The following is a 14,133-nucleotide window of genomic DNA, read 5'->3' on the forward strand; positions in this document are numbered from 1 at the left end:
TGTCCTGCACACTCTGGGTAGTGATTTTGACTACCCTCTGTGACCAATTACTCCTGTATATATATAACTGTATCTACCATAGGCCTCTTTTGTGAACTTTAGATTAATATCCTAAATATCCATGAGATACTTCACCTGGGTATGTTTAAGTAACTATGGCTGTATAATGTCTGACAGTGATCATTTTGTTGCTTACTCTGGTTCCAAATCTATGCTAGGTACTAGTGAAATAAAGCCAGAAATATGGATCATCTAGTTTACTTCTCCTTCTCTTTCATTCTCTACATGCAATTATCCACTAATGTTTTGTCTCATCCTTTATATTCCCATGGCCAACAGATCTGGAAATATTTTATAATCTGTCCACCTGTCAAATCTTCAGCTCTAATATCCCATTCCCTTTATTACTTGCTATACAAGCCCACTGTAACCTTCTACATGTTCTCCCTCTCCACATGCCTGTTCCCCCATCTTTAATGAGTCTTTTAAATGGCACTCTGGGTGCTCATTCTATAACTCCAAGTTTGTCCGTGTGAATTCTCAACCAAGCCATCTTCATGGATAAGGACACCTTTAAGAACAAATTATACTGTATGTAATATATAAATGGAACTATGGTTATTAATATTCTATTGAATATTTGGAAGTTAAGATAGTAAATTTTAGAAGTCCATATTTACAAGAAAAAAATTTGTAATGATGCATGGTAACAGATGTTACCAAGACTTATTTTGGTGATCATCTTGCAATGCATACCAATATTGAATCATTATGTTGTACACATAAAACTACTATAATGTTATATGCCAGCAACTATGCCTCAATTTAAATAGATGGATGGTAGATAGTTAGATAGATAGATAGATGATAGATAGATAGATAAAATAATATTGATCTTGGTATCTGAATTGAGCCTCTCTGATACTTTCTGTATTTACCTACCCTCAACAATTGGCTTCACATTCTCTGATTATACTGAAATATGGTTATCTAAGCCTTGCTTTGGATTTTCAAGCCTCAGTGCTTATAAAACTTTCCCTCAGATTCTGTCTTCTGAAAAAATGAGGTATCCTTCAAAACACATCTCAAGGGTTCCACAGTGGTTCAGTCGTTTAAGTGTCTGACTCTTGGTTTTGGCTCAGGTAACGATCTCAGGGTTTGTGGGTTTGAGCCTTACGTGGGCTCTACACTAACAGCACGGAAACTGGGATTCTGTCTCTCTCCCTCTGTCTATACCTCCTCTGCTCACTGTCTCTCAAAATAAATAATGAACATTTAAAGAGAGAGAGAGAGAGAGAGAGAGAGATCTCAGATACTCCATTATCTGTGAAGGCTTTCTCAAATGCATTTGTCTTCTAAACAGACTCAGAGACTTGCTTTATTCTTCACCATCCATAATAGGGTTTTCAATACAGTACTTTCAACAGAGTATTGAAATTATTGTTACCTCTTGTATCCTTATAAGATAATCAGCTGTGGTATTTTCTGGCGCAATGGAGCTAAACTGCCTGACTTAAAATCTTAGTTTCAACATTTACTGCCTGTTGGGCCATGGGAAAGTTACCTGACTTTTCTGTGCCTCAGTTTTCTGATATGTAAAATGGGGCAACTAGAAATCTTCTTCAGGGGAGCTTGGGTGGCTCAGTCAGTTAAGCGTCCAACTTCAGCTCAGGTCATGATCTCAGGCCTGTGGGTTTGAGCCCCACCTTGGGCTCTGTGCTGACAGCTCAGAGCCTGAAGTCTCCAGATTCTGTGTCTCCCTCTACTCTGCCCCTTCCCTGCTCATTCTCTGTCTCTCAAAAATAAATAAACTTTAAGAATTTAGAAATCTTCTTCAAAGTGCTATTTTGAAGACTGCATAAATTTATATATGCAAAAAAATTAAAACAGTGCCCAAAGTAGCACTAAGTAAAGTTTACCAATTATAATTGTAATCTAAGGGCCTTCATATTTAAATTGATCTCTATAAGGCTTAACACTTTTCAAACTGTAATGCATTTTCAATAAACAATATATTGAATAAACAGATGCCTCTAAATTTAGAGTTTATCTGTTTCAATTTTAATATTTTTACCCATTTAAACAATTTAAATTTAAGAATCACTGCTAACAAAGATCATGTGAAATGACAAGTCAATTTCCTAAATAATTCTTTGAGGATAATTGAGCAGCATTTTCTTGGTACGTAGCTTTGAGGCTATAATATAACTCAGTTATATTAAGAAATAGGCACTCATTTATACATGTAGGTGCAAGCATCATGCTCACTCTGTGAGTGTGTGTGTGCGTGTGTGTGTGTGTGTGCACGCATTGTGTGTGTGCATGCCTTTAATAATACAGGTTTTTGTTTTGTTTTGTTTGGTCAAGACTTTGAGCAATTGATAGCATCTGAATTAAATTTTTTTGCTGATCAAATTAATTTCTATGTTACTCTGCACTATAGCATCTCACACTCATCCAAATATTGTAGTATATCCAAAATGTCTATTTGAGGAAAACCTTGGTTTTACCTCTGGACACCCTTGTGATTTCACCCTTAAATGAAAAGTATTCATTACAAGCAATGTCACACTTTGGTCTTTCTTGAAAGAATATCAACATTACCATCTGCTTCTTTTAAATATAACAACTGTTGAGCCTAGTGTCCACTAAACCATTCAGGATCCTAACTATAAATTTCCACATGAATAAACTCTTTTATATTTGAAGCTAGGGATATAGATTTTTCTTCTCAACAAGTGAAGCTTTCAATGATGAGAACTGTAAAAGTTAATGCTCTCATAGTGGCCAATGTTGCAAAAATCATAGTTAAATTTGAAGCTCAATTACAGTAGTTCAGTTGACCACTGTGCTTGGCACTTTGTGCATTTGCCTTCTTCCTTAGCCAGGAATTCTATATTATTTATAATATTTTATTTTTCGGTGAACTGTCTCAAGCCCTTTCCAAAAAGAGCCGAAGCAAAAATACGTTAATATATGTTTACACACATACACGTAATGACTTGAATTGGTCCCGATGTTATCATATTACTATTCCCACATCTAGACTCATCAAGACAGAGTTAATTAAACTGTAATTAGTTTCCATGTGGAAAGGAAACCTTAGCAACTATTGTTTCATCTGCGCTGGGAATGTACATTACAGAAGAAGCACAGCTTTTCATCACATGTTACAAATATGTGACTGAAAATACTCTTGTTTTAATTTAATAGCAGGTTAGATCTTAGACCTACTCCTTTAAAAATCTAATTATAAAGGCCAATTCATCTTTTAAATGAATTACATGAATTCTATACTCAAGTACCAAGTACAAAGGTGTGATTCCAGAGGATCAAACCAAACTTGGAAATACAATTGCTAGGTGAAATGCTGCTCTATTTAAGGCAGAGTAGAGTCAGTTTCATTAATTTTTCTTTTTTTTAAATTTTTAGTGTTTTATTTATTTCTGAGAGAGAGAGAGAGACACTATGAGCAGGGGAGGGTCAGAGACAGAGGGAGATTCAGAATCTAAAACAGGCTCCAGGCTCGAGCTAGCTGTCAGCACAGAGCCTGACGTGGGGCTTGAACCCACAAGCCCTGAGATCATGACCTGAGCTGAAGTTGAATGCTTAACAGACTGAGCCACCCAGGCGACCCAGTTTCATTAATTTTTCAACAAACAATCCTCTCACTTCAGATTCAGGTGACTAAAGGCTATGAATCTGTTTTGATCAAAACCAGAGAGAAGACTTTCTCATTAGATACTTGCCAGGAACCTCAATGTGAAATCTAGCTTCTGTCACAAGCCGAGTTGAGAATACAGAGACATGTGAGGCAGTTTTAAAGCTATGCTACCTGCCCCTTCGTCTTAGATTTCAAAACTTGATCTTTATATTACATTAACTGATAAGAAACAAGTGTCCTAGAGCAACATGAAGCTATCTCACCATAATGATTATTATATTTCACAATCATATAGAGGAGTCATATGAGCAAAACCAATGTACACTAACATCAGGGGCCTTCTGTGTGCTGGAATGCTTTCCTCAAGATTTTCTGAGACCCTTTATTTTTCCCAGGTCTATTTGTGGGCAACAGTGCCATCTGGATGGGGTGTCATGGGCTGAACTGCAACAACTGGGGCTTTCTTGTGAAGCCCCTCTCTTTCTACTGAATTTTGGATTCATCAGACCACCTGTGGAGCCCTATGGAGTTGTCCCAGGGCTACATGACCAGGCCCCGATTCCTAGGAGGTGGCTGTCAAGGAGATTGCTTCTGCTAATGGCATTGTATATTTTTTTACAAAATCACTACAAATTGGACTCCCAAAATGGTACTCAAAGACAGATTTGGTGTGACTCAAATTTCATATAGAGATAGCCCACAGAAAATATTTGCCTGAGGCCCTAGACACCTCAGAGAAACCCTAGCTATGTGTTCATTTTCAACAAAGGTTCTATTTGGAGACCTTTTCCACTGTATTATTCAATATTCTTTAAATACATTTCTAAAGGGTAAATTCCAAAAGTACCGGGCAAATAATTTAAATCTAGAATGGATTTGCTTCCTTTACCCTAACATTGCATCATAAGACTTATCATATTTCTCATTAGTTTAGGCTTCTAGAAAGCCCTGAGGACTTTAATGTGCAATAGGACCTAATCTTACCATTGTTTTCTATTTCTGTCTTTGGATTTGTTTTAAACTCTTTTCAAGCATATATGTTTTTATTAAAACCATGGTTGGGGCACCTGGGTGGCTCAGGTGGTTAAGCGTCTGATTTTGGCTCAGGTCATGATCTCACAGTCTGTGAGTTCAAGCCCCATGTCAGGCTCTGTGCTGACAGGTCAGAGCCTGGAGCCTGCTTCAGATTCTGTGTCTCCCTGTCTCTCTGCCCCTCTCCTGCTCACACTCTCTCTCTCTCAAAAATAAATAAACATTAAAAAATTAAAAAAATAAAACTATGGCAAAATCCTTTAGAACATTTAAAAACAGTTAACAAAACATAAATAAAATAAAATATCTATTTCTTGGAAACGATTTTTTTGGTAGCATTGATAGCTTTTATCTACTGTAGACCTAGATTAAAAATGTTATGTAAGGAAAACAGCAAAAAAGCATCAATGTGATGAAACAAAGAGGTGCTATCAACTATTTTGTGAAAAAAATAAATCTCTATGAACTTACAATGAGGTTGAAAACTGACACGCTGCGTTGAAGATTGAGGTGTATGTATTTGGGTTCCAAAATGTATCACTTTGGTCACAAATAGCTTCATAAATAGCTTCCAAAACATATAATAAATAAACTATGTCAAGTACTTCAAAACCACATTCCAAATATTTTGACATCCTGGTCATTCAAGGATACCAATCGCAGTTTAGAATATTTAGGCCTGGTGATTTTTTTTTTCTATGTGTCTTATTGGTAGACAATTCTAGAATGTCTGTCAGCAATAATGTGCTATAATGACACTTTTAATGACATTTACTATTTTGACTTTATGTCTTAAGCAAAGAGTGTTAAAAATAAAAACAAAATTTAAAAAATAGGAACAGAATTTTTAAAATAGGACCAAAATATATATTCATTTTATTCAAATGACCAGGGAGGATTGAGGTAAAAAGAGATTAAGTGATATTCCAAAGCTTACCCGGCCCCTGGGTCAGGAAGAGAAACCAGCATTCTTGGATTTCAATTCCAGTGTTCTAGTCACTGGTTTGTTCAGCTCCTGTGCAAAACACCCATACACAATACACAATGCATAATACCCCTTGCTATCAAGTGGTTGTCAAAAGAAACACGCCATTACCTTTCCCACATACTGAGGTTCGGAGCCCATGTATTCTTCCAGCACAAAAAATTGATTCCATACCCAGCCACGTTTAACTCGCTGGAAATGTGATCTCCGCCCTGGCAGGTGGATAACATTTTCTGTTGGTTCTGTGACTAAAGTCTGTTGTGGCTGTGGTTGAAGTGGTGTTAGGAGACCTCCATCAAACAGGACCCAGAGAAGCAGGGATAAACAGTTCCTTGTAAGCATTGGCAAAGGCTTTCCTACAGCAGGGTAATAAAAACTCCAGCACTTAAAGTGGAATTGTGGAATCCAGGTTTGAGGTGTCTGTGGCCTCCACCACTTAACTTTTCTGACTTATTGAAGAAATGATAATGCAGGCATTAATCCTTTTGATGAAAAGGTTTCTGCTGTATTACATTCCATCTAAAGGGACCTATAAAACAGATTAACAAAGATATATTAAGTTGACAGAATTATGTGATGATAGTCATCAAAACCCCCAACGTGTATGCCAACACTTAAAGAAATAGAAGTGCACCTGGGTGGCTCAGTCGGTTGAGTGTCTGACTCTTGGTTTTGGCTCAGATCATGATCTCACAGTTTCGTGAGTTTTGAACCCCGCATTGAACGCTGTGCTAATGGCATGGAACCTCTCTCTCTACCTCTCTTTCTGCCTCTCTGTCTCTCTCTCTCTCTGACACTTCCTTGCTCACACAGTCTCTGTATCTCTCAAAAATAAATAAACTTAAAAAATAAACAGAGAGGATAGACTGGAAAAGAATTACACTGCTAAATGGCCACTGCTATTCAACTTGCAAATTTGGATAAACTAAGTTGTTTGCAAACTTCAAAAAGCTTTAGGTATAATGAAGCAAAGGGTGTACCACTAACAGAAGCAATTTCTAAAATTCAATAATCATTTTAAGGATAAAACACAGATCACTATTTTTAATGTGGGGGAAGTTTTCACAATGTCACCCTTTGACATTTGAGGTATTATGTGCTATTATGTGCATTTGACTTTTAGCCACATTTCTTTCTTTTGCTGAGGAAATGACAGGAGCCCCCTCCCCCCCACTCCCAATTGTGACAACGAAATTTTTCTTCAGACATTACTAAAATCTCCTGGAAGAAGCAAAAAAGGGTAAGATTGAGAACCACACATTTAGAGAATAAGAAAAAAAAAATAAAAAGCAAAAGGTAATCTCTAAAGTGGGAGAATGAAAAGAATCAGACCTTCCAGGAAGGACAAGATAAATTACTAATTGTAAGTCAATGATATTGCTGAATTATAAATGATTGATAAAATGTCAGAATGGTTTTATAAGCCTTTATAAGCTTTAACTTTAAAAGAATTGCCTCTCTAGCATTATTTTGTATAAGGTGTACAGGTTGGAGCAACCTTGGATCCCCACCAGATAGAACTTCTCTTCTGAGTTTAGGTTAAGGGAGCTTTGAACTCTTCCTTACAACAAGCAACTATTCTTTTTTCTTTTTCTTTTTTTCATTCACTTATCTAAAGTTTATCGAGAGTCTACAATATCTTTTATTGAACAGTAAATGAGAAAACATACACAATCTTTGTCTTTCTTAAATCAGAGACAGAAAATAAATGTAAAGAAAACAAATAAATGAAAGCAAATTCACCTAATGCTGGGGGCGAGGGGGACAAACAAACAAACAAACAAAAACAACAGATGGAATATCCTGATGGCAGAACTTAAGTTAGCAAAAGCCAGCTTTACATGACAATTGCACTGAGAACAAAACAGACAGGAACAATCCTACATATATCCTGGGAGCAGGCATGGGAAAAATGTGGTTGGAGCCAGCACGATTTTATGCACTTGGCTTTAAGGGGTTCAGTGCCTACAGACTAAAATTGGAAGGTCTTCAAGAGCCAAACATGTTGGAGTCTAGAAATTATATATAACGCTTCCAAAACAAGAGAACTAAAATCAAAATCAATATATGTTTAATGAAATGTCTATAAAACAGGGCAACTTGTCAGCTGCAATTCAGCTCAATCCTTATTCAGTTATCCACAATATAACAAAAGTTATAATGCACTCCTCACAAATATTCAAATTTAAACATTTCATGTGGGGACCAGGTTTGAAATAAGATATGAGATGGGAGATATCCAAAAGTTTTAATTTGAAAGCATTCTATGAGAATACTCCCCCAAAAAAGAAATAAAACAAGATATGCTAATTTTTCTTTTGTTTGAAGGGATGAGACTGTTAGATACTGACAAAGACATTAGTAGGTATATGGTTAATTGCAGCTTTTTATTCTGGCAAAATAATGTTCATAAAAAGTCAACTTAGATGTACATTGTCCAATATGGTAACCAGTAGCCATATGTGGCTACTTAGCTGAATGTGGCAATTTGAGATTTTTGAATTATGTAGCAAATTTCAGGGAATTAATACATATAAAGAAGAATATAGAATATTTCAATTTCTATATTATTTGTTGGCATGATAATATTTTGGATATATTCTGTTAAATAAGCGGTTAAAATTAACTTTGCCTATTTCTTTTCCCAATATGTGTATTAGAAAGTTAAAATCATATATGAAGCTCACAGTTGTGGTTTGCATTATTTTTTATTGGACAGCAAGAATTTAACTCACAAACTATAGTTGTCACTTAAGTAATTCACTCGTAACATTCAAAACCAGATAACCTAGCATGAACTGTTTATGTCTATGTGACAATATGCTAAAGAGGTCAGAGAATATTTGCAATGATTTTCAAAAGTTCAAGCAGGTACAGTGTACATAGTTTCTTCATCTGTACTCAAGTTAACATTACTAACATCAACATCCAAAGTGTTCTAATTTCTTAGCCTTTCCCTTTCTTCCATGTTTCCTTCCATACTCGTGTCAATCGTAGCCCACAAGTGCACGGAACAGCTGGGGAAATAAACAGGAATAGAAAAGATGTATGGCAGGAACTCTGACTTCCCAAACCTAGTCTAGTATATATACTTGGGCTCTATTTTTGCTTTTCTGTTCCATGAAATTTTTCTCCTCCACGTTTTAGGGGAAGTACGGTATCAAAATAAAGAGTTAGAGAGCATTGATACCTAAGGTTATTTCTTTAACATTGGTTTTTCCGTTTTGTTTTTATATTAGGGATTTTTGACGTTGGGCACCTGGGTATATTCATCCTCATGGCAACCAGTCTGGTTCCAGCTACCCTTTCCCCTTTGGAGTCAAAGCATCCACAATCTGAGTGTCGATCCCCTTTAGAGTGATCCTTTAGAACTTCTAATCTATCTATATCATCCCCTACTGCTACACTAGCATATGTGTCTGTAACATGAGGAGATTGGCTTATAAATGATTAGTTAAGAAGAATGTGATGATAACATGAAAAACATGGGGTTTCATACGCTAATTCCTCAGCACATTCAAGATTTATATCAGAAAAAAAAGTAACAGCTAAACACAAGCACAAAATACTGTAATAAGGCTGAAGTTAACTGGAGCTATGGAGGAGAACAGTATGGACTAATAACCCCATTTTCCTCACGTTCATTGTCTTTCCTCTGACTCTGTTTGGACACAGGTTTTGTTCTTCCACTTTTATGTCCCTTAAACTTCTTTCTCCTTAGAATAGAATTTAGTATTTAAAGTAATATTTACTTACTAGTAGTTCCTTTATGCTAATATTTCCCTTACGATAATGATTGCTAGGGGTGACTTCAAAAGTTTTGGGGATTTGCACAGAATCCTATTTCTTCCCATGATTCCTGCTGTTTTAATATAAATTCTACAGAATGCACAGCTTTTTAGAAATTCACATACCATAGTGTAGTAGAAACATCTGTAATTAACAACATAAAGCCTTCTCAGTGCACACGGAAGATGTAATGTACACCATGGAGACAATAGTTAAAAGCAGTGTTATGTATTTGAAAGTCGCCAAGAGAGTACATCTTGAAGTTAGGATTTTTAATACCATATACATGAACTTAACAGGGCCTGCACGATCTACCTTTGCACAAGCCTTGGCATCTAACCCTTCTCCTTTTTTTAAAAAATTTTTTTCTAATGTTTTATTTATTTCTGAGAGACAGAGACAATGCGAGCAGGGGAGGGTCAGAGAGAGAGGGAGATATAGAATCTGAAGCAGGCTGCAGGCTCTGAGTTGTCAGCACAGAGCCCGAAGCAGGGCTCGAACCCATGCACTGTGAGATGATGACCTGAGCCGAAGTCGGACGCCCAACCAACCGAGCCACCCAGGTGCCCCATCCTTCTCCTGACTTCAAACCCTTTAGTCCTTATTAATAACAACAGTAATAATTTATATTAGAGATGCATGTGCATTTGCACCTCTGTGAAGAAGGTGCTGCTATTATGCCCATTTCACAAAGGAAATGAAGGAACACAAAACTTAAATGACATGGTCCTGGTCCACAAATGAATACACAGCAGGTGGGTTTGAATCTGGGCAATCTGACTTCAGAATTCATCTTCTCAGATGCTCTTCTGTTCTGCCCCTATGTTAGTGAATCCATAAATAGATGAAAACACTGTGGGTTTCAAATCATAACAAGACAAGGAATATGAGCTTAAAGACCTGACTTCCAAATAAATTCTCTTTTCCAAAGCTAAATAACTATTTCGATATTGGGGCAGCTTAAGTTTCTTTAGATTCCTTCAGATCTTCTGTAAAGTTAGTGAATTGAAGCTATCAGGTCAGCTTAGTTTCTTTTCAGTCAGAAGACAGGACTCCCTGCCTTCACCTACCAGGATGTGAAGAGACACATAATTCTAGGCACAGACGGGGGTGGGTGGGAGACTGCAAAAATTGACAGGGCCAGTGTGCTGGCAGAATTGGATGGTGCCTGAGAATTAGGAAACCCCATCAGAGCTCAGCAAATCCACCCGGCATAGTGCTAGACAGGCCTGATGACCGAAGCAGGTGTCCTACAGAGATGGAGGTAAGGAGGGTTCCAACCGTGAAGGCTTCTTCCCAGAGCGTTTGATGTGGGGATGCGGGCCAGGGTCAGCCAGAGGAGCGGGCAGCCTGTTAGACCGACTTGACAGCTCTGAATTTGGGGGTCACTTCGAACCATGGTATGCTTAATCAAATAATAAAATAGGTGGATAAAAAGATGGGTTTTGGAACAACACAGATCTGTTCACTGCACAGTTTTATGCTAAGTAATGATCTGCCAAGTAGCATTTGAAATGTGGGGACGCAATCAACAGTCTCGTGTCTGTGGCCTATATACATGCGGAAATCAAGTGTTGTTTTTAAGCTCCTCACTGAATGAGAACGTGTGTGTCTGTGCACTTCCTAACTCATGCTATTACAGTCTAATCCTACAAGCCGTTCCAGGACTCTGTTACACTGCGGTCCCTTAGTGAACACATGAACTGATATTATTTTCAGGGCATGATGCTGCTCCCAGCAGATCCCAGCCTCCGGCCACAGTTGTCAGCGAGGGAGCTCTTAAAGTGCTATATCACAAGGAAAGTAATGTAGGGAGACTGAAGGACTCTGGTTCTTAACTGAAAGAGAAACAACTCCCCCCAGGCATGAAACAAAGCCTAAATTACAAGGAAAAGCTATACTGAACCATCAAGCTGGGACCACTTGCCCCAGTACCAGTGGTGTTGCTATCAGAGCGAGAATAGCAGACTTATTCTGAGGTGTCAGCACCCTATGGAAACATGAGAACCTTTAAAGAAGATGCATTTGTTACAAAGGACATCACCAGAGGTGTGTGCTGTTCCATATACTGGATTTTGGGCATAGCGTTTAAAAATTTATATATCTCCAATATTCCTAAACTTTTGTAGAGCCAAAGTGGCTTTCTAAAGACTTTTCAAACCTGGCAATGAGTCTCTGGAGTCAAACATTCCTTTTAGCAGAAGGAAGCTTTTTTTAAATGATCATATATCAAAGGAGGGGATACGTGCATGTGAAATACTCATTACAGGAGTTTCCAAAGCTGAGAGATATCCAAAGCCTGTGTTTTCCACAGTTATTTACATAATCCTGGCTGTGTGTGCTTTGAAGAATAACTCCTGATAAAAGGTCTACTTCCTATAAATTATACTGAAAGGGTCTATGTTGGAAAGCATCTTATTAGGCTGACAGGTATGTTAGTTATTATAAATAATTCTTTATTATGAGTGTCACTCTAAGACCACCTGCATCTTGAAAAACTTTAGTGGTGATTATGTCTGTGATCTGTAATTTTACAAGGGCACGTCTTAAAGCTAAAAAAATAAAAAGAAGAAGAAGAAAAAAATCTCCTGTCCCTCATCCTATCTTCTAAATAAATGGTCTTTTAATTTGAAATAATACAGAGGAAGACCTTCTTTTGCGTATTAAAAAGAAAAATAATTATGTAATCTTGAAATTATAAAAATAACAATAAACTCATACTTGTCCTCATGTAACTCTTTACCTCAAAAACATTACTTTTAAATGTGAGTTAACTTTGTATTTAATTTTTTCTGCTTTGTATTGTATACATTTCATTACCATCCATAAGTATTTAAAGATTCTAGGAGCACCTGGGTGGCTCAGTCAGGTAAGGGTCTGACTTCGGCTCAGGTCATGATCTCACAGTTCTTGGGTTTGAGACCCGCGTCGGGCTCTGTGGTGACAGTTCAGAGCCTGGAGCCTGCTGTGGATTCTGTGTCTCCCTCTCTCTCTGCCCTTCACCCACTCAGGCTCTGTCTCCCTGTCTCCCTCTCTCTCTCTCTTTCTCAAAAAATAAACATTAAAAAAAAGATTCTAGGCAAATCTGATAGTTCAAGAATTCGACTCTAGAAAAATTTTCTAAAGGTTTAAAAAAATTTTTTTTAATGTTTATCTATTTTTGAGAGAGAGAGACAGAGAGCAAGCAGGGTAGGGGCAGAGAGGGGGACATGAAATCTGAAGCAGGCTCTAGGTTACTAAGCCCACACCAAAAGGAAAATTACTGTCTCTGATGTAGCAAAACCTTAATCCCAACTTTTGTATTTCATGAATTTGATGCTGTGAAGGAGACAGTAAACCAATTTCTGTTGCCTTTTGGGAATGTAACAAAGATGTCTCAAGGTGATAATTACTCTCTATGAGCTTAATTTGTGGAGTTCATTGATCCTTGCTCTCTGACTTATAGATGCTACACTGTTTAAAACAGAAGAGAAGGAAAAAGAAAAAAGGAAAGGAAAGGAAAGGAAAGGGAAAAGAAAAAAGAAAAGAAAAGAAAAGGAAAGAAGAGAAAAGAAGATAAAACAAGACAGGAAAAGACAAGAAAAGACAAGAAGTGACAAGAAAAGACAAGAAAAAACAAGACTCCCCTTCAGGACAGCCAACCAAGACTAAACTGCAGTTTCACCTTCTCTCAGAAGTGGAATTTTAAATCAATCATGCTTGAACTTCCCAGCCAGCATGGGCGAGGTAATCTGCCTCATAAACCCCCTGCTTTTCCCTAATGGAAGGTAACTTTGCCTAAAATAATCCTTTCATTTCTTTTCCCAATAACTTTGTCCTGTCCCATTTCCACCTATAAAATCCTTCCATTTGACAGAACTCCTTTTGACTTGTTAGATAGGATGCTGCCCTACACATGAGTGGTTAGGTAAGGCCAACTGGATACTTAAATTTACTCAGCTGAATTTTGTCTAACAGATTTGGTGGCAGCCATGGGATCTGAAGGGAACTGAGGGCTTTCGGAAACAAGGAGAAACTCAGGCATGGTCTCCTGCCAACGCTTTCTGAAAACCGTGGGAGAGCTCTTCTCTGTCCTGAGCTCCGTTCTCTTTGTGTGGAGCTCCTGATCTCATTGGCTTTCCAATCGGTTCCCCATTTGATCAGAAACCCAACCCCAGATTTTGTCCCCAGATTCCCAGATTCCACATTGGGAACAGGTGGTAGTAGGTGCGGTTCCCTGCTTATTCGGAATCACTCTGCAGTCCCCGTTTTGGAGTCTGCTAGTTAAGTGCTCTCTCCAGTCCCCAGCTCCCACACTGAAAACTAATGGCATTTCAAATGATGATTCCCAGGTTTTTAAGTGGAACATCCCAGCCCTTTGCTTCTGTCCACAGATTCTGTGTTGGGAACTGTGGGTGGTTTAGTCTGCAGTTCTTCATTTGTTTGGAATCCTTGCCCAGATTCTACACTGGTAACTCTTGGTGGCAGCTATAGTTCTCCATTTGTTTGAAATTCGTCCATGGTTCCCTTTTGTTGATAACTTCTGGTTCAATCCTTTTCACCAGTCCAAAGTCCTAGGGGAATTATTTGGTAGTACCTGGCCAGTATTGGGCAGAGTCCAATTTAAAAAGCAAACTAAGTCCAGGGTTGGACTAGGGACCAATTTAGCTAGACTGGCTCCGGT

The 14,133-nt window shown here is 37.9% G+C and overlaps 1 protein-coding gene across 1 annotated transcript in view; it reads right to left on the bottom strand.

Annotated features, from left to right (window-relative positions):
• Window positions 1-14,133, bottom strand: part of LOC120226010 (cadherin-12-like) — a gene marked incomplete at its 3' end in the record, with an annotated part of 197,352 nt that overhangs the window by 68,184 nt on the left and 115,035 nt on the right. The window contains exon 2 of the mRNA XM_039224198.1: window positions 5,793-6,210. Within this exon, the coding sequence (XP_039080129.1) occupies window positions 5,793-6,023 (231 nt within the window). The remainder of the gene's footprint in view (window positions 1-5,792; window positions 6,211-14,133) is intronic.

The sequence above is a fragment of the Hyaena hyaena genome, unplaced genomic scaffold (genome assembly GCF_003009895.1).
Source record: "Hyaena hyaena isolate Hyena2069 unplaced genomic scaffold, ASM300989v1 scaffold_1554, whole genome shotgun sequence".
Classification (NCBI taxonomy): Eukaryota; Metazoa; Chordata; class Mammalia; order Carnivora; family Hyaenidae; genus Hyaena; species Hyaena hyaena.